Genomic DNA, 27,221 nt, shown 5'->3' with positions numbered 1-27,221 from the left:
AGTGATGGTATCAAACATTTCAGAGGTGAGATTGATCATGTTGTTCATAGAGGGGTTGGCAGAGCTAGTGAGGGGGGAGGTGCACGTGCATACCAGCCGATTTTGTTGCAAGACACCATTAGCAGAGTCTGGGACATGCTAGACGTTGCTCTGAAGGCCAGAGCACCTGCACCCACTAGACCCGCTTTCCCTTAGAAGGGGAAGGACATTCGACCTCCACATAAGGAGTGGAATGGAATAGGACAACTAGATGATGAGACCAGGAGGGACCTCAAGAGGAGGAAGTTGTGTTTTACATGTCAAGAGCCGTGAACGCTAGGGCATTGATGTGCCAAGGGAAAGGCCCACTACATTGAGGTGTTTTCAGATAGTGAGGTTGAGGAGGAGGAGATGGAGCAGGATCTAGACACAGGAGATAGCGGACCTCAGGGCACAAGGGGGGTGGCCCATCACCCCCACTTGTTGGAAGGGCGTTTCTACCCAAAGGTGGGGTTATTGCTTCAATTCGGGGAGTCCCAAAGTATTTGACATTGTAGATTTAACGCACTATACAGGGGCAGAGAGTATTAGTGCCGGTGGATAGTGTTGAAGAAAAGTGTAACTAGGTTTGGTATTTGTCAATGTAATTTTGATCTTTGTACTTGTCATGAAAAATAATTATTGTTTTTATAATTTATATGAATGAGTTTCTTGCTCATTCTATAGGTCTAGGAAAGTTGAAGAGTCAAAATCATATTGAAGAGCTCTTCTTGAGCATCTATGTAATAAACATGAGTCAACCTAGTGTCAAGCAGCTCTCCAAGACAAGCACCATCCCTCAAAGAAGAAGCCTGCAAACAAAGCAATGAAAAGACATCATGTCGCCCTGCAAAAATAAATTAATGACTAAAGGATGAAATGTCGATTCACCTGGATAAGTCGGCTCAAACTAGAGACATAACCCCTATATATACTCAACTAGGGTATCCGTGAAAGTCAAGAAGAGATCTCACGTAAGGCTCTGAAATTCTCGGATAGGTGCAGGATAGAATCTCCGATGGGTACAAGACAAAATCTCGGATAGGTGCAGTCTCGGTGATAGTTACAATGAAACCCTCGCATATCTCTCCGCTATCTCAGCCCTAGTCATAGGGTCATAATAATGGTTTCGGCCTTCATAAGGATCTTGATGAAGTATAGATACAGTCATCACTATAATCATGACATCAATCATGATTCTATACAGATGAAGATCTCAGTTATAATCCTAGTGAAGATAAGATGTAGATTTCGGTGCATTGGTGAAGACATGTTATGTAAGAGTGCAACTATGATTTCGGTGAAGGCAGAGCTATGATAAGACAATCATGATCTCAATGAATCTAGGAGCAGACTTCATGGAGATCTCAGTGGTATGGTGAAGACCTTGGTGAAAGTGTAGTAATGATGTTGTAGCATTAAAGATCTCAATAGTGAAGCAATAATGATGATATCAACAATGATAAGGAAGAAGAATGGTGTCTTGGTCTTGGAGTGGCAGAGAGGGTCAAGTGTCAAGGGCTTGGTGTTCGTCAATTGGAATCTCTATAAGAAGAATTACGTGCAGGTTTTCCTCTCCAAGAGGGAGAGGTTTTGGCCCTGGCAGAATGCCAACTTCTTGAGTTCTTGTCTCTTTGTTTTGATAGCAGTTTGATGAAGTAAACACACACACTAATAATAAGAAGAAGATCAAGCTAAGATAAATTGTAAAAAGCACTTCACAAATTGTTATCAAGTCTAGAAGAATCTTACTAATGCTAACTACCCTAGATTCTTCAATAGATAGGGCTACCCATAATTTCATTGGTGCACAGTTGGTGGAAAGGCGAGGCATTCATACACAGAGTTTCGAGGGGTTCTCAGTTTTGGTGCCTGGTCATAGGACTATGCACAAGGTATGTTCCAAGTATGACGATGACTATGGGGAACTACTCGATGACGGATCGCTTTTTCGTGGTGGACGTTCCAGACACCAATGTAGTGATGGGGGTTCAGTGGTTGTATTCCTTGGGACGAGTCACCACAAACTGGAAGAAATTGGAGATGGAGTTCATTGGCCTAGATGGGAAGTTGGTGGTTTTGAGGGGTATGCACTCATATCCACCCTAGATAGTGTCAGCGCATAGGATGGAGGCAGACTTGAGACATTGCTTGGGAAGTTGAGTTGAGGATTTCAGAGACAGGGGGCAGAAGTAGCAGACACACCTGAACATATTGGCGATCCTAGAGAGGCACCAAGTAGTGTTTGGAGAGATTCCACCAGGTGGCACATAGGATGGAGGCAAACTGGAGACATGGATACATTGCTTGGGAAGTTGAGTTGAGGATTTTAGAGACATGGGGCAGAAGTAGCAGACACACCTGAACATATTGGCGATCCTAGAGAGGCACCAGGCAGTGTTTGGAGAGATTCCACCAGGTAGGCCACCGGACAAAGGGTTCGAGCACACCATTGAGCTGGAGGAGGGAGTACATGCAGTCATTACCACTCCCTACAGGCATCCCAAGGCATATCGGGATGAGATTGAGAGGGTGATACAGGAGCTGCTGAGGTTGGGGCACATTAGGCCTAGTTCGAGTCCCTTCGCTTCTTTTGTTGTGTTGGTGAAGAAGAAGGATGGGACCCTCCACATGTGCATAGATTACAGGGCCCTCAACAAGAAGATGCTGAAGAACAGGTACCCCATCCCACGCATTGACGAGCTGATGGATGAGCTTAGAGGAGCTAAGTACTTCTCTAAGATAGACTTGCGCTCGAGATATCACCAGATCCGGGTGAGGGAGTAGGATATTCCCATGACTTCTTTCCTCTGCCACTACAGACACTTCGAGTTCTTGGTGATGCCCTTTGGGCTAACCAATGCACCAGCCACATTCCAGTCTTGCATGAACCATGTGTTCCACAAGCAATTACGACGATATGTCCTTGTCTTCTTCGATGGCATTCTGATATATAGCCGGACTTGGGAGGATCACCTCCAACATTTGGAGGAGGTATTGCACATATTGGAGGAGCAACAACTCTACGCGAAGATGTCCAAATGTGAGTTTAGACTGATAGAGATGTTGTACCTTGGGCATGTGATTAGGGAGGATGGAGTAAAGGTATACCAGGAGAAGATTAGGGCCATCCTGGACTGACCCACACCCAAGAATGTGACCGAGTTGAGGGGATTTTTGGGTATTTGCACATAAAATAGGAGGTTCATGTAGGGGTTCTCATAGCTAGCAGCACCCCTCACAGATCTAACGAAGAAAGGGGTGTTTGACTGGACAGAGGTTGCACAGGAGGCATTTGAGCGACTTAAGAGGGTAATGAGCAACTACCTCGTTTTGGCTTTGCCAAATTTCACATGGCCTTTGGTGTTGGAGTGCGATGCCTCTAGCGAAGGGGTTGGAGTTGTATTGACGCAGGGAGGCCATCCTATAACATTCGAGAGTAGGAAACTACTACCCCACGAGCGATTATACTCTATTTATGATAAGGAGATGCTGGCCGTGATCCATGTGTTGGCCAAGTTCAGGCAATACCTAGCGGGCAACTGGTTCAAGGTGAAGACTGACCACAACAGCCTTCGTTTCTTTCTAGAGTAGCAGACTTTGCAGGAGAGGCAGCAGAAATGGGTGAGTAAGATCCAGGCATACGACTTCGAGTTTGAGTATGTCAAGGGAAAACATAATGTAGTGGATGATGCACATTCATGGAGGCCCGCGACACTCTCTCTGATGGACATCACGTAGGATTGGAGGGCACAACTGTTGGTGGAGTACTCCAAGAATCAACATGCATGCGAGATCTTGGATGGTACTCATGGGGATGACAGATACAGGGTGATGGATGAGGTCATATACTACAAGGACAGGATCTATTTAGTGCCAAGCTCACAATTCAGGGAGAAGATCTTGTGAGTTGCTCATGATTTGCCTTTGGCGAGGCACCAGGGGTTCCTTAAGATGTACAAGACTATTAGAGAGCGCTTCACTTGGCGAGGGCTCAAGGAGGACGTCTTGAGGCATGTACAGGAGTGCGATGCTTGCCAGAGGAACAAAGGGGAACACACTCATCCGGCGGGACTTTTGCAGCCTCTTCCTATTCCTGAGCGGAAATGGGAGAGTATATTAATGGATTTTATCACAGGGCTGCCAACAGTTCAGGGGCGAGATTGCATTTTTGTGGTGGTGGATAGATTGACGAAGTTCGCTCATTTCTTTGCCATTCCAGCCAAGTACTCAGCTTCTCAGATGGATGAGCTATTCTTCAAGGAGGTATTTAGACTCCATGGGCTACCTAAGACTATTATTAGTGATAGGGACAATAGATTCATGGGTGGTTTTTGGCACGAGTTGTTCCGCCTTGTGGGCATTGAGCTTACACCCAATACGAGTTACCATCCTTAGACAGATGGTCATATGGAGATCGTGAACAAGTGGTTGGAGGGCTACATGCGCAACTATGTGACTGGGCAACAAAGAGCGTGGTGAAGTGGTTGTATCTTGGAGAGTACTACTACAACACCATGTACCATATGTCCATAGGTATGACGCCCTTCCATGCTCTTTATGGTTATGATGCGCTAACCTTTGTTGATGTGATCTTTGGAGATCGACAAGCCCTAGCGGCAAAGGATTGGATACAGGAGAGCCAAGATATCCTTAGAGCTCTCAAGGATAATTTGCAGACTGCCCAAAACCAACAGAAGTTATATGCAGATAGGGGTAGAGTAGAGAGGCAGTTTGAGGTAGGGGACTTGGTATTCCTGAGACTACAACCATATAAGCAGTCCATGCTAAAACAGAAGGGCGCTGAAGAGCTCAAGCCCCATTTCTATGGGCTATACAGGGTGACCAGGAGGGTAGGAGAGGTAGTGTATGAGCTGGAGCTTCCACCTGGAAGCAGGGTGAACAATGTCTTCCATGTTTCTTGCGTGAAGAAGGCTTTGGGGCAGCAGGTGACAGCCACTACAAAGCTATTGCCTCTAGATGATGAGGGGTACTTGGTTTTGACACCGAAGGCCATCTTGTAGGCGAGGGAAAGGAAACACAGGAGCAGAACTATCAGGGAGTATCTTGTGAGATGGAAGGACTTACCGGAGGAGGATGCCACGTGGGAAGGAGAACAAATTTTACAACATCCAACACTTCAGTTGCTTGAGGACAAGCAACATTTGGGACGGGAGGACTATCATATCCCCAACAAATAAAATTGACTAGGACGAATTCCCAATTTTGTAGTTTTGTTTTCTAACAAATATTTTTGGCGATTGGACTTAGAAGAATGGGTTAAAAGACTTGGAATTATTTTTTCTAAAGGAAAGGGAAGCCAACTTAGGAGATTTGGGTAAAATTAAAAGTTGGTGGATTGTGGGGGCCACACTAAAAAGGGGAATTCGAACCCATGGGAGGAATTCGACCCACAGGAGGAAAAACACACAACGAGGTTCGAACTAGTGGGGGCCACAAGGATGAGAAGGGGAGCAACTATAAAAGTCAAGAGCAAACTCATTTTTGGGGTTCTTTGTTTGTGCATCTAACTTGAGAGTTTGCTTGAGCTGTTTAGCCAAGTCAACTGGTGCCTTGAGCACAGGGGTTTCCAAGGAGAAATTCCCAACTCTCTTTCGGTGGACTTAGAGTGCCACCCTAGGAGAGAATTCCAAAGCTTAGTGGAAAGGATATTGTTGGAGTTCGTGGGTCTTATCAGCTATTGCTTCAGCCAATTCGAGCTTCTAGGAGGACACAATGGCATAACTTTTTCCATTAAGTTGAGGGGTCTTCATGGGGAGTTCCAGCCAGAGAATTTAGGAGAAAATCCCTTGAGGGTAGACCAGGTTTTGTGGAGCATTACAGGGCTAGAGATTGTTGCTCCAGTGAGAACCAAATTCATCATTTCTAGGGCCCGCACAGGGGCTTTGATGGGCATAATTTGTTGGGTAGTTTCTAGCTGGGATTGTGCTGGGGTTGAGGAAGAATTTCACTCTTATCTTCCAGGAGAACTTGCAGGGAGTTTCTATAACCTTTGAGGAAGGAACTAAGGCTAAATTAGTAGCGGTGATTTGTGGTGGACGCAAATTAGTGAAGGAGGGTGTAGCACTAAAATTGGGTAATTCCGGGAGGTCAGAATTAACCCAAAACATTTTTGGGTTTTGCTAGCCTAGCATCAAGGAGCTTGCTCCTAATTTTGCAAAATGTTTGGAGGAGTTTGGAGCTCCAAACCTCAGTTCACCTACAATAGCAGTTGTAGAAATTTCCGGGTTGAACGCACAGCTTGGATGAGCCATTTTGGGTGGAGCAGTTCAGTCATTTTCACCTGGGTATTTTCTTGCTTATTGTAGCAAGCCCAGGTGCACACTTTCCATTACCAATTGTATTCAAATTCCCATGATTATCAATAAAATGTCTCAGATTTGTTATTTTTGCCTTATGGAGTTTTAATTTGTCACTGAATGCGTTGTGTTCAGATTCTTCATGTTATAGTTGTGCTGTAGCTAGTGCATGTTTTAGTATTTCATTGTAAATTTTCTAATTAGAATACTACAAAAAGGACATCATGATTTGCACTAGTAATAGCTTAAAAGAATATATGGAAGAAATATGTACACTACAAAGGCAGAAAAGGTAGCGGATACGAGATTGCTGGTTGGTCATGATGAATTCGATGTTGATCTAGAAGAAGTTCACTTTCCTAGTTGGATAGGAAGAGCTACAATAAAATTCTACATTAATTGGTTTGAAAAGATACTTCTGATGATGAAGATACTACAAATGATCGTTGATGGAAAGTGATAAGTAAGGTTGATGGCAAGGACCCTGTCATGAAGATAGAAGTTTGGCTCCACAACATCCAGGAAGGTCGAAGCTCAGGAATGATATGATGATGCAAGAAGAAGGAGCCTTTTAACTACTACTTAAAGATCTCCACGACAGAACATGCAACTAATGAATAAAGCAAACAAAACTTATGATTGAAGTCTCCCTGATTAAGAGGGAGCAAGGATTACCTCCCTGATTGAGAGGGAGTGATGAAGGACACCATATTCTCCATGTGTCATGCACTAGACCAGGACTAACAACTGTAAGTCTTAGTGAAAGCACTGACAGGGAGAATGGAGGATTGGATAAGCATCTAGGGATCGATACTTAAGGATTTGGAATCCAAGATAGGAAATAGTCCCATGGACCGACACTCTTTGAGGATTGGACAGAGTATCCAAGATTAGAGTGGTCGAAGAGGATATTGTTTGAGGATAGGTCATCCAAGACAAGAATAGTCTTAAAAGGACATACCTAGTGAACATCTAGATGGGGTATGTGCCTTGTGAGACAATGATGATGGTGTCTATAGTCATTGCCTCCCCAACATTGTTCTCTATTCTAGTGGAGAGATAGAGCTTGTTAATCAAGGCCTTGCTATATTGACAATGCTGGTCATAATGATGATGCTTAAAATGGCTTATCAATCCGACTCTTCTTACGGGAATATTTCGAATTGAGAATATCCTTGTACCTTGTTGTGTAATTATGAATACCTCCCTAGTTAAGAGGGAGTGTTAAAAAATGTAACTAGGTTCAGCCTTCATAATTGTCATTGTACTTATATTATTGTATATTTCATGTAAATATCAAAAGAAGAAAAATAAATATTATTTTATAAGCATGGGTTTCATGCTCAAATTGATTTGTCATCTAGGTCAAGTATGTTCTTCATGCTTCTAGGGTTTATTGAGTCAAAAGAATATTTGTCATAAGTCAAATTATTGTTCTAGAGTCAAGTCCCATTTGGACTTTGAAAAGAAAATGGAAAAATAATTTTATTTGAGTCAAAAATGTCATTTTTGTACCCACAAGACCAAGTCGGCCCTGGTAGGGGTAATTCGACCTCTTGGATGTGTATAAATAAAGGACAATTTGACCTCATTTGAAGCCAAGCAAGCAAGTTCGACTTCTGTGCCAAGAAGAAAGAGAAATACCAACGAAGGAGCCTATAAGCAAGAGCGAAGGTCTAAGAAGGCAAGGAGAGAGAAAGCGAAGTTCTACCGACCAGTTTTCTGCCCTAAATCTCTTACACGTGCGAGTTTCTGGAGCTGCTGCAGGGACCAAAGTTGCAGATCTACTGCAGGTCCGAAATTCTGTTGCTGGGGGCAGAAAATCCTAGATTTGTGCAAAGCTGGAAGGGTTTGACCACCATTGAATTAGCAGACTTTGACTTGTTGAAGAAGCTTGAAAGGAGGGCTGACTTGGGTCTTGTGGGAGGTCTTTGCCATGTTGTTTGGGTCTTGGATTTCTCATTTGATCTGATTCTATAAGAAGAGAAGAATTTTCTGGGTTTTCCCCTTGGAGAGGTTTTGCTCTTGCCTGGGGTCTACATCTTGTGTCCATTATCTTTTTGCGATCTTCATGGTTTATTGTCTTGGTAATTGTTTGATGAAAAGAAGATAATAAAGTAATAAGAAGCCAACATATAATCACAATCAATTTTCAAAGAAAAGAAAAATCAACACTAATTGCTGCCCTAAGGATTTCTCAATAAGCAGTCGCCTGCAGCATAGGCCCATGGCAAGCCTTTCCTTATAGTTAGTTTGTAGTGTGAGGTAGCATCAGTAAGAATAGAAGAAAAGGAGAGCATGTTTTGTATGTACTATGCATGAATTAAAAGGTGAATGCTTACTGGAGAGGTCAAATTGCATCAGGTTATTATTTCTGTAGTAATAATGTTGACCTTGATAGCTGAGATCCATGTTTCCTTAGTTCTGTAGTAATACCAGTATGCATTATGAAGTAAATTGTGCTTCAATAAAGAGAAATTAAGAAACTATAATTGTGAACTTCTTTCTCCTTTTTCTTGGTGTACATACTAGGACCTTTGCTCATAGCCAGATTGAAAAGATAATATCAAACTCTGTGGAAATACTATATTGTACATTCTAGAGAGTTTTCACAATCTTAGCTGGCTGGCTTGGAGCTTTGATTCATTGATGCCTCGGCAAGTTCATTGAAATCAAAGCAATTGCTTTATAGGGAACATATATTTTCTCTTATATTACTTTCTTGCATGGAAGCATTCTTAGGTATTTTCTCAGTTAGATCATAGATGCTATTTTATTGGATGTTTTCGGTACTTTATTCACATACTCTTTGTTGCATTTAAGTTTGACTTGAACTGGTTATCTTCATATTTTCTCTTTCATTGATGTTGACATTTCTATGTGTAGTTGGCTGTACCGTATCAAGCCATCAGTAACACATGAACCTTTTCATCCTCGGGTTCCATCACATGATTATCTGATAAGTGAGTTCAATCAGTCATCAAGCTCAGCAACACCAACACAATTGCGTTGGAATCCTTTCAACATTCCAGATACGAAAACAAATTTCATTGATGGACTGTTCACTATATGTGGAGCTGGTAGTTCATTCCTTCGGCATGGCTTTGCAGTGCACATGTAAGTATGAAATCATAATGAACCTCTGAACTCATTTTGCAGGCCATTTAAATGATATTCAGGATATTTACTCCACATGAGGACATTATACATTCTGGTTAATGATTTTAGCTGAATATCTAGTGATATTCCAGTACACTTTTACTGATTTTATGATATGATTAGTGCTCAATTCTATATAGACTGGGCAAAGATGTTAGATATTGTTGCAAGTATGGAAGGAAAAATGGTAGATACTAAAATGGTTGATAAGCTAGAAATATTCTCATATGAAAAACACATTGGTATTTTATCACACATCATGCAATTCAGCAGAAGTAGGTCGTGAGTGAAGAACTTACTTTTGATAAAGGAATCATCAATCAACCCTTGGATGTGAAGGCCATAATCCTGTGTTCACCCATGAATAAGATGGGTTTTGGCATCTTATGCATATATCCCAGTCCATGCCTTGGTTTCACTGGTTAACCTGACCAAGCAGTATAAACCATCTTCTGACTCTAATTTTTTACACTGGATGCCTTTCCTTCCCAACATGTACTCTTTGTTAATTTAAACTCTTATCAGCTCTGATTTAATTTCACTCAGCAATTTAACAATAACCAGAAAAATATTTTACCAAATATATTTCAGAACCGCTGAAAACTAAATACACTGATAATTAACAGGTAAATTTGCAGTGGAAATAAGTGAGAAATCAATGACAGGTACAAAAGAAAAATTCACCCACAAAACCCTTCTGAAAATTTTATTAACTCAGAAAATATGGGTCAGACCCATAGAGAAATACACAGGAAATTATAGCTGATAAGAAGACCTATAACTCAACCTCTTATGGGGAAATTCTGCCCGAGAAAACTCCTCGCTGTTTGAGAAATTTGGCCTCTAGATTTCCTCCCGAAATCTCCTTGGTGTCCACCTGAATCTCCTTGGTCAAGTCGAGCCTTCTACTCGGCAAATCACTCGCTCAAGCAACAATAATTTTGTGTCTTAGCCTCCTCTCTTAGGTTCAATTTATAACTTCATTAAGACTTAAATCAACAGCCGAGATTAAATCATCGAGTTACTAAAGACGAGTCACTTAAATTAAGTAACTTAGTTTCTTAGGCCTTCTTTTCTTAAACATAAGAAAGAAGTTATAAATAGATTGCATGTCATGCATGTCTCATGCAACCCTCATGCATGCCTTGCATGTCGCATGCAAGCTCCTAAAGAGGCAAAACAAGATCTTCCTAGCTAAGACACAAAGCTAGAAGACCTTCCGCAGCAACAAAATTTGACACTCTTGCTGAAACACTTGGCACTTTTACAGGAAGCTAACACAACAGAGGATCACAACCCAAGGGCCATATACTATTGGATGAGAAACATGCCTCTCAAACAAGAACACCAGGAGCACAATTGTTTACAGGAAGTTATGATTACACAAATTAAAATAAAGTCTAATATAGCCAAGAGAGTTCCTAAAAGGATCTCTTAATACAGTTTCCGAATTAAAACAACGACTGAGATGAAATGTATGACAACACTCAAATTCAGCTAGATTCAAAAAATAGAAATATAAAGAAAAACAAGATTACTTTCCAATCAATTCCTTCGCTAATCTGCATTTTAAAATTTTCTAAATTCTCTGGCCTTTTCAATCTTCTGTCTCATATCAAAGCATAAGTTAATGCTCTAGAGAATTGAACTGTTAATGTTCTCCAAATGATCCAGAAGAACCCGCATATCCTTGGTGGGAAGTTGGTAACAAAGTTTCTGAAGTACGTGGTGCTGATTATGTGCTCTTGATATTTTTATGATTTTACGATGTCATTGTATTTCATAGAGTGAGTAATCCCCTTGCACATCAAACGTTGCTAGAACTTAGATTAGATAAATGAAAGATTTGATTATTTGATTTTTCATGGTTCAATTCATCTTTTATGATTATTCACCTCAACTTCTTAACTGTGTCTCATTGCAATTATGAGAACAAGGAAAAGGTTTATTCTTCCTCTCAATTCCTGATTCATATTCCATAACTCCAGTCTTGCTACCTTCTCGGGATCTCTATTTTGCATCTCTTATTATAACCATGAAACAATGAGTAATGAAAGAGCTACATTTTTTCAAGTAGATTCCTTAGAAAAAATAAACAAATTATAGCAAGCAGTCTGCCGTAGAGAAATTTCACAAAATGTCTTTGGTTCATCAAAGCTAGACACAATATATCTATCATCTACCTATCTTGGAAATGCGGTGTTTTGAAAGACAATGTCTTGCAAACTCAACATTAGAATAATAGTTGAGGTTTGTCCAGATTCCTAAGTAGTGTAATTTTCTTTCATTGAAATAGGGAAATTTCCCCACTCTATGCAGAGAATTATCGCATTCTAGTGGAAGAATTTTTGAAGCTTTATCTTGAAAAACTTAAAAAGTTACCTGATCCGACAGATTCAAAGAATTTTTGAGGTTTCCTTTTATCAAACAAAATTCATCTTATATCCATCATTTGCATGATCTTTGTTCTCTTTAGTTCCTAAGAAACTTGGATTTGTGTTCCCTATTGATATGTAGGTAATGATAGAAAGACTGTAAATGAACATTAGCTGCTTTAGTATTAAATATTTATAGCAAATTGTCATCATAGGCAAAATTTTTGTTACGGACATAAAATGTGCCTTCCAAAGTTCAATTGAATTTCTCATTTTGTCTTCTAATTTGAGGATGACCTCCTTTAAAACATGACTGGGTAGCTAATAATCTTATTCTGGAATACATGTTTGAGGTCTTATCCACTGTCTTGTAATCAAGATGAACTCAATTGATAAATGATTCAATTGTAGTTCAATCATTTATCTTGTTCTGTGGTTTTAATGTTGATTGCACTACTTCTCAAGAGTCAAATGTAGTAACTGTAGTTGCTAGTTACATTGGAATTTAGAATTATGGGTTGTTCAATAATTTGTTAGTAAAAAGCCCTGCAATTTACTAGTTTCTTGATACCTTTTGGGCATTAACAGTTGAAGTTGGATCAGACTGTGACAACCAATCTAGCTCACCAATCAAATATCCAAAATACTTGGAATATAAAGAAATCCATTTTAGATAAAATAATATATATTGAATAATGTATGATAAAATAATATGATTAGATTACAATGAGGGCCTTGTATATATACCTAAGTGGGATGCCCTTTCATTAAAAATCATGACCTTTAATTGAGACATCTATTTCATTAGGATGTGTTTCTTCACTAATATATATATATATCTATATATATATATATATCGGGTTGGAGTATGCCCTAAAACTGTGTCTGCTTGGCTAAGAGTTCATCTTCCTGAGATATCGGAAAACAAGTCAACGGCCAAAGACCAAAAGACATCTAATAGGAGTGAAACCCTGCTCCCTTACTGTTAATTTTAGGTATGTTCTATGCAATGTTACTTGGGAGCAGGAGCGGGAGCGAAAACGGGAGCGGGAGCGACCATTTTCAGAAGCTCCCGGTTTGGGAGCGAATCCGGGAGCGATTTTTTAAATATATATATATATATATATATATATATATTTTATTTTTTATTTTTTATATTTTTTAATTTTTGATACATATATGTCAACAAAAACATGTAGAATGATGAATTAGATATAAAAAACATAAAAAAACATAGGTTGATCATTGAACCATATCACATCAATCATTTAGATTCTAGAAATTATAATCTTCATCAACCATGTCCACAAGTTAGTAAAATACATATTACAACTGCAACATATTGAGTCTCGTGAATCATGATTCATCAAATTCAATCTTAAAGTTTCAACTTCAAGCTTTCAAAATTGAAAATTCAATATATAACATTTATCATCATTGATCACCAAAGTTGTACTTGTAAGCTAAGTTTAACCATTACAAGAAGTAATATCTTAGATATTTCTAAGTCCTGACTCCTAACTTCTAACTTTTAACATGAAATGAAATGTTTTAAAATGAAACATGAATAATGAAATGAAATGAAACAACTTTAGTCTTTCACGAAGCATCATATTCATAATTCACAATCATTACCAATGAGTTATAATTGCCAACTTCAAACTTCAAATTTTCATTGTCACAGTCATATATTGTCACAGTCACAAAAATTATCATTATGATATGAAAGAGTCAAGAGTCAAGAGTAAAGGACTCAATACTCAACAGTTATGAAAACTAATAGAAACTAGAAAAGACAAGTAAACTGTAAATCTACATGTGGCCCTTGCCACGAGAGTCTCTAGGAGTATAAGCATGTTGTGATGGTCTTCTAGGAGTCTCCCGCACAGATCGACGACCAGAGCTAGAGGGCACATGCCCTCCACCTGAGGGTGTAGATGGAGGTGGCGACAGGAAAGGAACAAGACTCGGACCTCGAGCACTGCTACTGGATGGTGGAGGTGGAGGTGGCATGGCTGCTGCAACTGCAGCTGCTTCATCTTCATCCCTTATAAGTTCCTCTTCCAGTTCTTCAAGATGCACTATACCATCCTCCAAATTGTCATCCTCTAGGTGATTGTCCCAAATTCTATATGTGGGATCCTCATAAGCCCGATGACAGTAATGACTCAACAACCTCAAGTTGTAGTGCACATAAACCAAGCTTTCTGCTCGGTTTTCATTGAGTCTGTTTCTTTTCACATTGTGTATGAAGTTGTAGGTGCTCCAACACCTCTCTGCAGAAGAAGTATTCACAACCTGTGATAGAACTTTTTTTGCCAATTTTGGCAAAAGTCCATGGCCGCCATATGTTTCCCACCATGTGAGAGCATCAAATCTGTCTCTGTCTACCATTGCATGGAAGGTACCAAACAAACCAGTGCCACTGAAGTATTTGCCTATTTCAAGGTGCACCGCTGCACATTCCTCCCTGTCAGGTATCAACTTTTCTAATGCTTGCAAATATCCACTAGTTACCTCTGCATCTAAATGGGGTTTGGTCCTAATCCCACCCCCTGGTGCAGGTTGGCCCAACCAAGATGTAGAGTAGTATTTTGGCGTAAGGATATACGTCAGTTTGTATAAGTTGGGATCTTTGTTATGAACAATATCTTTTATTTGCCCCAACATGGTATCCATTTGCTCATACACCTCGCCAATCATTGGTTTGTCTGTATCTGCAAACCAAATCATGTGATAAATGGGCTTGATGAAATCCAATACTTGCCTCACACTTGTCCAAAACTGATCATCAAGAACGGCCTCCTCCACCATTTCAAAACCTTGCCTGTCAGCTGCATTTGTAGCCCTTTCCTTTAATACCTGCCAATGTGGACTTGTACCATGCTAGCCAATGACTCTCTTACCTTCAAAAGGCGCCTGAAGGTGAGGTAATAGCTACCAAATCTGGTCTTCGCAATCTTCAACAACTCCAATCTCGAGTGATTGCGGAAAAGGCCATGGTTATTGCTATGATTTGTAATAAATTTTATCATTTGTTTGCCTTTCTTGTATAAATCACCAATCCATTGGTATTGTGCATTTTTGTTCTTGATAACATCATGCATCAGAAGGTTCAATGTGTGAACCAAACATCGAGACCAAAATATGTTGGGGTATTTATCCTCAATAATTGCTCCCGCTGCCTTACAATTAGGAGCATTATCAGTGATGACTTGGATGACATTGTATGGCCCAATACGGTCAATTGTTTCAAGTAATGTTTCTGCAATGTTGATGCCGGTCCTGAACTTGTCTGAGTAATCACGTGCAATTAGAAAGATGGCACCACTAACAGACACAACAAGAACACTTATCGATGGCTTGCCTTTTACATTTGTCCATCCATCAGATACAATGGACACCCCATGGTCAGTCCAAGAACTTGTCATTCTATTCAAAGAATGTGATATTTTTGCTTTTTCATGATCAAGTCCAACGGTTCTTGCCTTGTCATACCCAGGGCTCTTGTATCCTTTAGGGGCATCATTTATGGCAGAAACCATTTCGTGCCAATAAGGTGAGCGAAAAACATTGAATGGTATCCCACATGCATAAAGAAACCTGTAAATATTTGAATCCACATCATTCCTACACCCCTCATCAAGGAATTGTGATATGGTTCTACGCCTTAAACTTGATGACCCTGTGCCTCCATATCCACTGCGTTGGGAGGATGCTGAAGGAGTTCTTTGTGCTTGTGATTGTGAGCTTGGTTCAAAGAAACCCCTTGATTTTTTTGATTTGTATTGGGCTTCCTCCTCTTCCCTTATGTATTTGGCTCTATCCGCTGCTGACACCGCTGGACAAGTTTTGATTCCTATTTGTTTGTCTCCATCCCATGGCCTTTTCCTGCAGAGGTGTTTTCTGGCACGGGTGTATGAACCTGTGTAATTATTGTTGCAATGGGGGCAATGAAATTTAGTGGTTCCACCCCCTTTCCTTGCTTCAGGCCTGTTAACATATTTCCACAATGGGGTTTGGTCTTGTTTAGTTTTTTGAGAGTCATGTTCACCCTCCTCCAGCTCCTCCTCACCGGGGTTTTCATCAAATCCACTTTCTCCAGCTTCTTCATCCCCCTCTTCATTTTGGCCCCTCCGTTTCCTACTCTCCAGCACCATAATAACCATAAAAGGGACCAAGAAGAGGAAAATGCCAAGAAATATAGTCAGGTCCATGATGTTTGATATTTGTAGGCTTTTGAATCTGCAAATTAATTTAATTTATTTAGATTAATTAATTTAATAATTTTAATCTATTAATTTAATTTAGATTCATGATTTTTTACTAAATATAGTTAATAAACTAAATTAAACTACCTAAATTACTACCTAACTAAATTAAACTAACTAAATTACTAAGTTACTTACCTCTTTGCAGGCTTGCTCCTCACTCCTCGGCACTTGCTCCTCGCTTCTCCTCGCTCCTTTGCTCTTGCTCTCCTTGCTCTTGTTCTCATTCACTTTGATAATGAAATGTTTGTTTACCCCATTGGGCTTTTAAAACATTTTTATTTTTATTTTTATTTTTATTTTTATTTTTATTTATTTATATTTATATTTTATTATTTTTTTTTTTTAATTTTTTTTTCCTTTCGTGTCCACGGCTCTTTTTTCCGCCCGGATCGCTCCCAGCGTCGGTCGATTCGCTCCCGGAGCGAATATTTAACGCTCGGGAGCGATCACTCCCCGATCGCTCCCGAGCGTTAAATATTCGCTCCGGGAGCGACGCTCCTGATGTCGCTCCCTAAATTGGCAGGGAGCGCAAATTTTTTTATCGGGAGCGCGCTCCCGAAATCGCTCCCGTTCGGGAGCGCTCCCGAGCCGCTCCCGCTCGGAGTGTGGATTGGGAGCGGGAGCGAGGGGGGGGGAGCGCTCCCCCGCAACACTGGTTCTATGCTTAGAGCAATTTATTTCAATTTTCACAGTTAGCTCGATACCTTTTCCTGATTAGAAATCACATCAGTATAATAGTAAATTATAGATAGAACATAAACATAAATCGCAGAAGACAAGCCAAGACACTCAAGATCTGGTGCTAGCCAGGGACAAACCCCAATGTGGGGAAACCCTTGATCAATTATTCTTATATGTTTTTCAATAGTTCAGCAGAGAGAGAGAGATATTACATATACAATAGAAGTCAACACTTTGACTTATCTAAATAAGAGCATAGATCATCTCTAAGAAGATGATACATGAGGTAGTTGAACTCAGTTGAAGACATGCTGCTTCAACTGATTCTTCAAGGTGACTCCATCACCATGCTACACCTATCATTGTGTTGCACCTCATCATCGTGCTGCACCTCACTGTGCTGCACCATGTTGCACCCATCATCACTATGCTGCATCTCATCATGCTTCACTAATCATGGCTGTACCCATCACTGTGCTGAATGTATACTGCAATGTATCATCACTTCAACATGCTGCTTCAATACCTTTGTTGTTGCACTATTCACATCATGCTCATCATCACCAAGCTGTACCAATGTGCTGCACTGTATTGCATCCATCCTGCCTACAACAGTCACTGCGTCTTACTGTAATATCACTATGTCTTATTGCAGTTTCAGGTCTGCAATGTAGTTGTTGTGATTGTGAGTGGTTAGGGCATATTGGTAGCCCCTAAACAGTCACCCAAACAACCCTCCTTGGTTGCGGCCTATACTAGGAGAGATGCTCATCTGACTTGATGCTGTTCTGGGCATGTACAACCCTCAACATACCCTACGCTGCCCTTCAATAGTGAGGTAGGGCCTGCGGCCTAACCACAACAATCTACGCTGCCTCTCACAGCTCAGCTGTCATCTACAACTCACTTAAAAACAAATTTCCTTTACCTTGATTGCAGTCCAAACAACCTTGATTAGGCTCTGAGGATACTCAGCCTCAACAACCCTACACACAGCTCCTTGATCCTTGAGACAGCCCTGTTCTGGGCCTGTTTGCACCCTCAAATAGCCCTCAAACTAATCCACACTCCCACAGCAACTCAGCCTTTGATATAGGCTCTCCACGTTGTCCAGAAGTGATCTTACCTTGCTGTCTCTTCTTGCTGCGGCTAGGGCATTCTGCCATCATCTTTGTGGCTACATTTAGCTATGTATAGACTGCGGCTAAGTCTACTTTTTGCTGCGTCTAAGGGCTGTCCTAGACCCTTCCAAAACATTAGGGCATGGCTGCGTTTAGGTCTTACCTTGCTGCGTATTGATGATCCCCTAAACAGTGGATAGATCTCCCTTCTTTGCTGCGACTAAGTAGCCTCTATTGACTGCAGTTAGGGCATCCTTTAGACAACGTATTAGGGCAGCTTAGGGCATCGTATAGGAGCAGGTTAGGGCAGCGTATGGGAGCAGGTTAGGGTGTGAATAAGAGCCTCTATATTGTGGCTAGATCTCCTTTCTTGGATTGCAGCTAGACCACCCTCTTTAGGACTGCGGCTAGGGCAGTATGAGGCCTCTTCATGACTGTGTCCAGGCTTCATGCTTAGACTCCTTTCCTCCTGCATCTAGGGCTTCATCCTCCTAGATTTCTCTTACCACTAAAACCCAAAACGAGTGGAGAGAAATCAATAGTGAAGTGCGTGTCCAAATGACTATCAAGGCACCTCCTTCTATACTAAAACGTTGAAAACAAGTGGGGGTTTATTTGGTTGTTGGCCGACCTTGGCGAATTGTCCTATAACACAAATAAATCCATATCTCCATGAATACTTATCGGAATCGGATGATCTTTAGATCAATCCTACACGTCTCCATGAGAGGAATCCAAGAAAAATATCAGCTACCATAACTAAGATGACCCACATGGAGTTTGGCCCTAGTTGCCAATTTTAACACTCCCTTTCAACTAGGGAGAATTCCATCCACTGATCCATCTGCTAGATTGTACTATCTCTTCCATCAGTGCTTTGCACTACTCTGCTTTGCTGAACCATGAAGAAGAAGAATTGATCGAGAATGTTTCATACCATTCTCTACTGACCCGAATTCAGCCTCATATGAAGAGAGTGTGTCATATCACTCTCACTGATCCCAGATCAGTTCCAAAAGAGAGTGAGTTATATCACTCTTCTTGACCCGAAGTTAGGTTCATTAATCTCAGATCAATATCACAAGAGTGTCTCAAACCACTCATACTGACCCGAAGTCAGTTTCATTGATCCCAAATCAATATCAAAAGAGAGTGTCTCAAACCACTCATACTGACCCGAAGTCAGTTTCATTGATCCCAGATCAATATCATCCTAGCATAGGGAGTACGGTAGTAACACAATGTGTCCATCGGTACTACTATGGTCCCTATCCTCATTTCCCTGCTCATTGGCCAGATGAGAGGTACTTCCCATGAGTCCTAGACTACATGGGTAGGATGTCTCAGTAGGAGAAGGATGACCCACTCATCCTGCCTACATGTCACAAGGGGTATCCCAGGGGAAGGCTGAACCACTCACCCTGTACACAACAGATCATTAGGGGAAGGCTGAACCACTCACCCTATGATTGTGTCTTGGGAGGAGAAGGATGAACCACTAATCTTGCCTACATAGCAAATCACTAAGGGAAGGCTGGACCACTCACCCTATGGTTGCTTATCGCTCCACAATGTACACCCAAGCCCCTCGGGAGCTCCCAGAGCTCAATGTCCATATCATATAGGACCCTTAGGAGAGAGTTTCTCCACGAATCCTAGTTGTTCTCGGAAAGTCACAAATTTGACCTTTCCCAAGGGCTTCGACAGAATGTCGGTGACCTGCACTTCAGTCCCAATGCGATGGAGCCTTTTTGCTCATCGATGTACCATATCCCAGATAAAGTGTTACCTCATGTCTATATGTTGGAGCGATCATAGAATACAAGATTCCTTAAAAATCGAATCCCCCTCTGGTTGATACAGAAGATCACGGTGGTATCCATCATGTGTACAAACAGCTCACTGAAGAGCTTCATCAACCAGGCAGCTTCACACGAGATCAAACTCGTAGCTATGTATTCGGTCTCAATGGTGCTCAAAGAAACCGTCTTCTGCTTCTTGCTCATCCAGGATATCGTCGCAGAACCCAAAGAGAATCAGCACTCAGAAGTGCTCTTGCGATCCTCCACACTGCCTGCCCAGTCAGCGTTCGAATAATCATGCAACTTCACATTTCCGGCAGTGTATCTCAATTCATGAGAGATTGTGCCCCGAAGACATCTCAGAAGATTCTTGGCACCAATCTAGTGAGGCTCAACCATATATGAGCTCAACATGTTAATTGCAAAACATATATCCGGATGGGAGTTCACCAAGAACATCAATGCTAGAATGAGTTTATGAAATTCAGAGGCATTTCCCAAATCAGGTCCGGCATCCCTACCACATAACTTCTGAAAGTTAAGCTCCATCGAGGTAGTCATGGGCTTGCAGTTCACCATTCCAAATTCGGAATCCAACTCCCTCTTACTTTTGCAAATGAGAGGGTCTGCACCTGTCAGAAAGAGGTTGTCCTCAGAAGGTGCCAGTATGAGAGGTCTATCATCCACAACCTTCAAGCAAAGGTTTGGATCGGCTTCACACCTAGTGAATCTCAACTTCCTCAGACAACTATCAATCCTCTCATAGCAAGCCCTGGGTGTTAGCTCTAAATCATAGAGAGCTTTCTTCAACCTACCTGCATACATGAGATTCCCGATCATGAATCTCAAACCCCTCAGTTTGCTCCAAACCTGTGGACCTGCTACATGAGGGGAATGGTTCCCTTGTGATATTTTCATTTGGTACATCGGACATGTACCTTCATGCTCTTCTTGAATTCAGGCATCCTTGTCACCATCCGAATCACATCAGGTAGGGCCCCATAATAAGCAGACCTCCGGTACTATAGATGAGATGTGTCAATTGACATGGTCGCCAATGGACTTCTTGCAACTTGATACAAATTGCCAATCTTGAACTCAAGGATAAAAGCATCTTTGAAAATTCTATTTTCAAACACGTACCTTTCCATCGATGAATGCCACCTTGAAACCTTTGACTTCCATTACCGAAATGGACACTAGGTTCTTCTTGCAATCAGGTACATAAAGAGCTTCTTTTAAATGAATCGAGTTACCCTCATTCAATTGAGAGGTAACATTCCCTACACCCTTTCTGGGATAGGTGGCATTGACTCCAAGTATAATCCCATGATTGTTTCCATCTCTACCAAATTAGAGAGAGCACCCTTCTATCCGATGAAGTGCCTTGAAGCACTACAATCAATAAGCCAGATTCCCAAAGAGTTTGGAGGAGAGGGCCAATATAAGATAATGCTTCTTTATCTTATCAGAAACAACATTTGATTCTTCATACCTGGGGTTCCTTGCTTTCTTTGAAGAGTCGACTATTTCCTTGATGACTTGCATTACCCGTCATTCCTCCGACCTGGGATGATTGTTATCTTCATCAAGTGATGTGTCCCTATCATTAGGACGCTCCTTCGCATAATGGTTGAACTTATTGCAAGCAAGGCATCTACCTTTCCTTCCACCCTTAGATCCAGACTTCTCATTGAAGTGATCTTTAGGTAGGCCATCAGAAGCTTCCGCTGCGCCATTCTGATAATATTCTCTGCTTCGACTTCACCCTTGGTGAATTTGAAGAGGGATGAGGAATCCATTGAGCCTTTTGTCCTTTCCCAACTGTCTTCAGTGATTGCTCTTTCACTCTTGCTTGGGCTTTGTCTTCACCTCAGCTTTGATACCATGTTAATTTTAGGTATGTTCTATGCTTAGAGAAATTTATTTCAATTTTCACAGTTAGCTCAATATCTTTTCCAGATTAGCAATCACATCAGCATAATAGTAAATTGCAGATAGAACATAAACATAAATCGCAGAAGACAAGCCAAGACAAGAGGACACAAGATGTGGTGCTAGCCAGGGACAAACCCCAATGTGGGGAAACCCTTGATCAATTGTTCTTATATGTTCTTCAATAGTTCAGCAGAGAGAGAGAGATAGTACATATACAACATAAGTCAACACTTTGACTTATCTAAATAAGAGCAAAGATTATCTCTAAGAAGATGATACATGAGGTAGTTGAACTCAGTTGAAGACATGTTGCTTCAACTGATTCCCCAAGGTGACTCCATCACCATGCTGCACATATCATTGTGCTGCACCTCATCATCATGTTGCACCTCACTATGCTGCACCATGCTGCACCCATCATCACTATGCTGCATCTCATCATGCTTCACTAATCATGATTGTACCCATCACTGTGCTCAATGTATACTGCAATGTATCATCACTTCAACATGCTGCTTCAATACCTTTGCTGTTGCACTATTCACATCATGCTCATCATCACCAAGCTGTACCAATGTGCTGCATTGTACTGCATCCATGTTGCCTACAACAGTCACTGCGTCTTACTGTACTATCACTATGTATTACTGCAGTTTCAAGTCTGCAATGTAGCTATTGTGATTGTGACTGGTTAGGGCATATTAGTAGCCCCTAAACAGTGACCCAAGCAACCCTCCTTGGCTGCGGCCTATACTAGGAGAGATGCTCATCTGACTTGATGCTGTTCTAGGCATGAACAACCCTCAACATACCCTACACTGCCCTTCAATAGTGAGGTAGGGCCTGCGGCCTAACCACGACAATCTACGCTGCCTCTCACAGCTCAGTTGTCATCTCCAACTCACTTAAAAACAGATTTGCTTTACCTTGATTGCAGTCCAAACAACCTTGATTAGGCTCTGAGGATACTCGGCCTCAACAACCCTACACACAGCTCCTTGATCCTTGAGACAACCCTGTTTTGGGCCTGTTTGCACCCTCAAACAACCCTCAAACTAATTGCACTCCCACAGCAACTCGGCCTCTGATCTAGGCTCTCCACGCTGTCCTGAAGTGACCTTACCTTGCTGTCTCTTCTTGCTGCGGCTAGGGCATTCTGCCATCATCTTTGTGGTTGCGTTTAGCTATGTATAGACTGCGGCTAAGTCTCCTTTTTGTTGCATCTAAGGGCTGTCCTAAACCCTTCCAAAACATTAGGGCATGACTGCGTTTAGGTCTTACCTTGCTGCGTATAGATGATCCCCTAAACAGTGGATAGATCTCCCTTCTTTGCTGCGGCTAAGTAGCCTCTTTTGACTGTGGTTAGGGCATCCTTTAGACAGTGTATTAGGGCAGGTTAGGGCAGCGTATAGGAGCAGGTTAGGGTGTGAATAGGAGCCTCTTTACTGCGGCCAGATCTCCTTTCTTGGACTGCGGCTAGACCACCCTCTTTAGGACTGCGGCTAGGGCAGTATTAGGCCTCTTCATGACTACGTCCAGGCTTCATGCTTAGACTCCTTTCCTCCTGCGTCTAGGGCTTCATCCTCCTAGATTTCTCTTGCCACTAAAACCCAAAACAAGTGGAGAGAAATCAAGAGTGAAGTGTGTGTCCAAATGACTATCAAGCCACCTCCTTTTATACTAAAACGTTGAGCACAAGTGGGGGTTTATTTGGTTGCTGGCCGAACTTGATGAATTGTCCTATAACACAAATAAATTCATATCTCCATGAATACTTATCGGAATTAGATGATCTTTAGATCAATCCTACACGTCTCAATGAGAGGAATCCAAGAAAAATATCAGTTGCCATAAATAAGATGACCCACATGGAGTTTGGCCCTAGTTGCCAATTTTAACACTTACGAATTACCAACAGGTAATTCCAAGTGGTGTGGTTTTCCTTGAATAACAATGATGAGTTAGCCTATATTTTCCTATAGCATCCAGTGATGGGTGTCTCCACTACTGGTTTGACAATTGAGTTATGATAGGTTTTCTTGTTGTGTATGTATATATGTGTGTGAGAGAGACACTACCTTCCCGTTTTGGAAATGCTTTGTACTTAAAGAATATTTATGGAAAGGCGTGACATCTTTTGACATGGCTTGTAATGTCTTCACATAATTCTTTGTTTTTGGAGCTTTAATAGTTAATGGTACGAGACAATATGAACTTTTGAGTGTTCAGCAAATTTGTTGAATTGTAGAAGGATCTGACCATCCTAATTCAATATTTTGCAGAATGTTGTGATTATAGGACTTCTGAGATTAATTGTTAGTATGTGACATAATGACACTGACACCAATATTCTTCGATATCCAGGTTAATTGTTTCCATCTTGAATGTTGTTGATACATTGATTGGCTAAGATATCTGCTTTTATGATTAGGATGTTGATAAGGTGTCTTTGTAACATGATTTCACTTATCACGCTTGTAGCATTTTCTTGAGTTACTTTTGGGGTTTTATTTTCTTCATGCACTAAAGTTGTATTGTTAATAATTGAATTTCTATTAGTAAATAGACTTGCAACTTCCATTGTTTATACTCCAACATCTGAATATGTTTATACTTTAATTGGTTTGGTATCTTCTTGATTCATGATATTAACTAGATTTGTATTTGTTCTCCTCTTTAACTTGAATTTTTTTTTATCCAAGAACCTTGATGCTTCCTTCTCGGTGAGTGATTCTTGCTTGTTCTCTAGTGACCCTTTTTTTTTAATCATGCTTAAGCTTTCTGATTTGTGTGATCAAGTTCCAACTATGATTCTCGAAGTGAGAAATTTTTTCCTTTTTATCTATGATAACTTTGTCAATTTCCTTTTGCATCTTTGATATCGACCTTTGTTTTTCTTGAGTGATCACCTTTGATATCTCTTTCAAGTCTTTTGATGAAGGTACTATTGAATCTGACTTCATTGTAATGTCTTGAGGCTGCCATCTTCTTCTCATAGGAAAACGTCATTTTTTTTCTTTATGTATGATGTAGGTACCCAATTTTCCAAATTAGAGTAGCTCGAGAATTGTGTCAAACTCTTCTTTATATATATTTGTAACATTGAATTGAGATATATATTCATAATCATCAATTGTCACTTGCTAGCCCTTAATTTCATATTGTCTCTTGCAAAAAATATCTTCCTTTTAAACTAAGTTACCGGAAACGTCACTCCCAAACCCTAGAAATGCCGTTCGGTTTTTCGGAAACGGAAACGGGTATGATATGACACGGAAACGACATGGAAACGGCACATAAACGTTTCAGTTTTTTGGAAACGCGGGATCTTAATCCTGAAGTGGAAACAGAAACGGGTACGATACATCACGGAAATGACATGGAAATGGCACAGAAACGTTTCAGTTTTTTGGAAACGTGGGATCCTAATCCTGAAGTGTTTCCGTTTTTTTTGGAAACGCTGGAATCTATTTTTGAAACGTTTTGCGCATTTTTAATGATTTTGGATCCGTTTCCAGAGTTTCCTGACTTCGATATGATGTTGAATGCCATGTCTCATAAGCTTTTGTTTGATGAGGAGGCACCAATAATTGCATCTTCAAGTAGACATGGCAGCAATGCTCCCACTCATGGAGAGGATCCAAATGATGATGTGAATCTTAATTACATGGATGAAAACATATTTGATGATATATAAATGTAATTTATGATGATGTTTTAAACTTTTGAACAATGGACATTGAATACCATAATATGTCATATGATATTAGACTGCCAGTCATAGTTCAATTTTGTAATTTGGACTATGTAGTGTGCATTTAGCATTATTAATTTTGGTGATTATGTTGATGATTGAAATTGGAAACAAAAACTTGATGACATGTTGAATGTTATAATTAACTCTGATGATGACAATGTTTACGCTGAATTGGCGATGATGATTTGTTTATGTGGAATTCATGATGGCAATTATGTATTTTTAAATATAGAATCTAGATTCTAAAAGATGAATGGTAATATGAAAGTTTTATTTTGTCATATATATATATATATATATATATATATATATATATATGTCGTTTCCTTGCCATATCGTATCCGTATTTTTTGAAAATTTGCCGTATCCGTTTCAAACCTGTTCCCGTATCTGTTTCAGTGCAACTTAGCTTTTAAATTAAATTTGACTCTAGTATTAATAATTGATTTGCCAAATTTATATTATTGTAATTTTCCTTATGGTTGACACTGATAATGATGTTAATCTCTTTTTCTTGAATACTCCTCTTTAATGTAAATACTACATAACATTAAATTGAACAACTTTTATTAGAGAATCTTCCTTCCCTCATCTTATCGAAATCCTTAGACCCCCTTTTTACTTTTAGTTATGAGTTAAAGATTTATTTTTATAATACTTGTACCTTTGGAGTTTACCTTAATAATTATAATAAAGCTTGAATACTCTTGCTTTTCCTCACTTATAAGAAATATATTTCCACCTTGTAATGTCTTCTTTAAAAAAAAAAAACCCTTTTTATATCTTTTCATTTCCACAAATTATGATTGTTCCTCCTTTTATGATACTTCCCCAATATAACATAAGTCAAGTTATATCCTTCATAAAACCTTTTGTATCAAATTACTTTATGATTTATTTTTGCGAGGTCAAATTTATAAAGTCACAATTCGAAGATTCCAAATGGTACCTCAATTTTCTCTATGTGATTCTATGTTGGGTTATTTATTAACTTCAACATCTAACTTCAGTGATGGTGACTGTTACCACTCAAACTAGCAGGGGTCCTAGGAGGGGATCCTATAGAGCAACTACCAGGTCAAGTGGCAACAATGGAGTGGTAGTCCACTGTCACTACAACTAAAGTTTCCTGCTCTTTACGGACTTTCACCGATGGGAGGAGTCCCGGTATGAGAGGAATCACAAGCATAGATGGATCAATGATAGTATATGGGGTGATTCCTAAGGCCTATTCACAAGAGAGGCTCAGATAATGGGCTTACTTGCTATAGAAGCAAGATGGATGGCTCTCATAGAAGGGCTAAGAGGATACCTAGACCTCACGTTTGAGGAGTGCTACTTGAAAAGAGGTGCCCAAGATCAAGGAATCCTAAAAGAAAAAGGATTTCTAAGTGTCCTTTGTGAGGTTGGAGTTTCAAGTTTGTGGGACCACAAAGAAGCCCAAGTGAAAAACTCGAAACGTTGAAAACTCAAAATGAATACTGTGGAAGTTCCAAAATTTCATAATCAAAATCCTCACCACAAAAATCTCCAAACTCTAATCAGCACCCTGTATGGAAGGGAATGTTGGAATGAGATTCGTTATCTTGAAAAGCTCAGGGTTAAAATTCAAAAGAGAGAAGCAAATCTTTTCTTTCTAAAGCATTGCTGCGATTTTCACCTCGTTCCTCCTTTTGCTTGCGTAAAGCACAGATTGCGTAGCCAACATAACCAAAGAGCCTTCGACAGACTTAGCTTATCCCTAATCCGCCATGAAATCCGTAGAACAAGATTCCC

General features: G+C 40.4%; 1 protein-coding gene across 1 annotated transcript in view; it reads left to right on the top strand.

Annotated features, from left to right (window-relative positions):
- HGO (homogentisate 1,2-dioxygenase) overlaps positions 1-27,221 on the top strand; it is a 150,430-nt gene that overhangs the window by 29,334 nt on the left and 93,875 nt on the right. Inside the window, exon 2 of the mRNA XM_089410868.1 lies at positions 9,225-9,455. Within this exon, the coding sequence (XP_089266994.1) occupies positions 9,225-9,455 (231 nt within the window). The remainder of the gene's footprint in view (positions 1-9,224; positions 9,456-27,221) is intronic.

The sequence above is a fragment of the Pinus tabuliformis genome, chromosome 3_1, assembly GCF_031772625.1.
Source record: "Pinus tabuliformis cultivar Carrire ecotype Pingquan chromosome 3_1, CPIR1, whole genome shotgun sequence".
In the NCBI taxonomy this organism is placed as follows: Eukaryota; Viridiplantae; Streptophyta; class Pinopsida; order Pinales; family Pinaceae; genus Pinus; species Pinus tabuliformis.
This window is presented reverse-complemented; position numbering and strand designations above follow the sequence as displayed.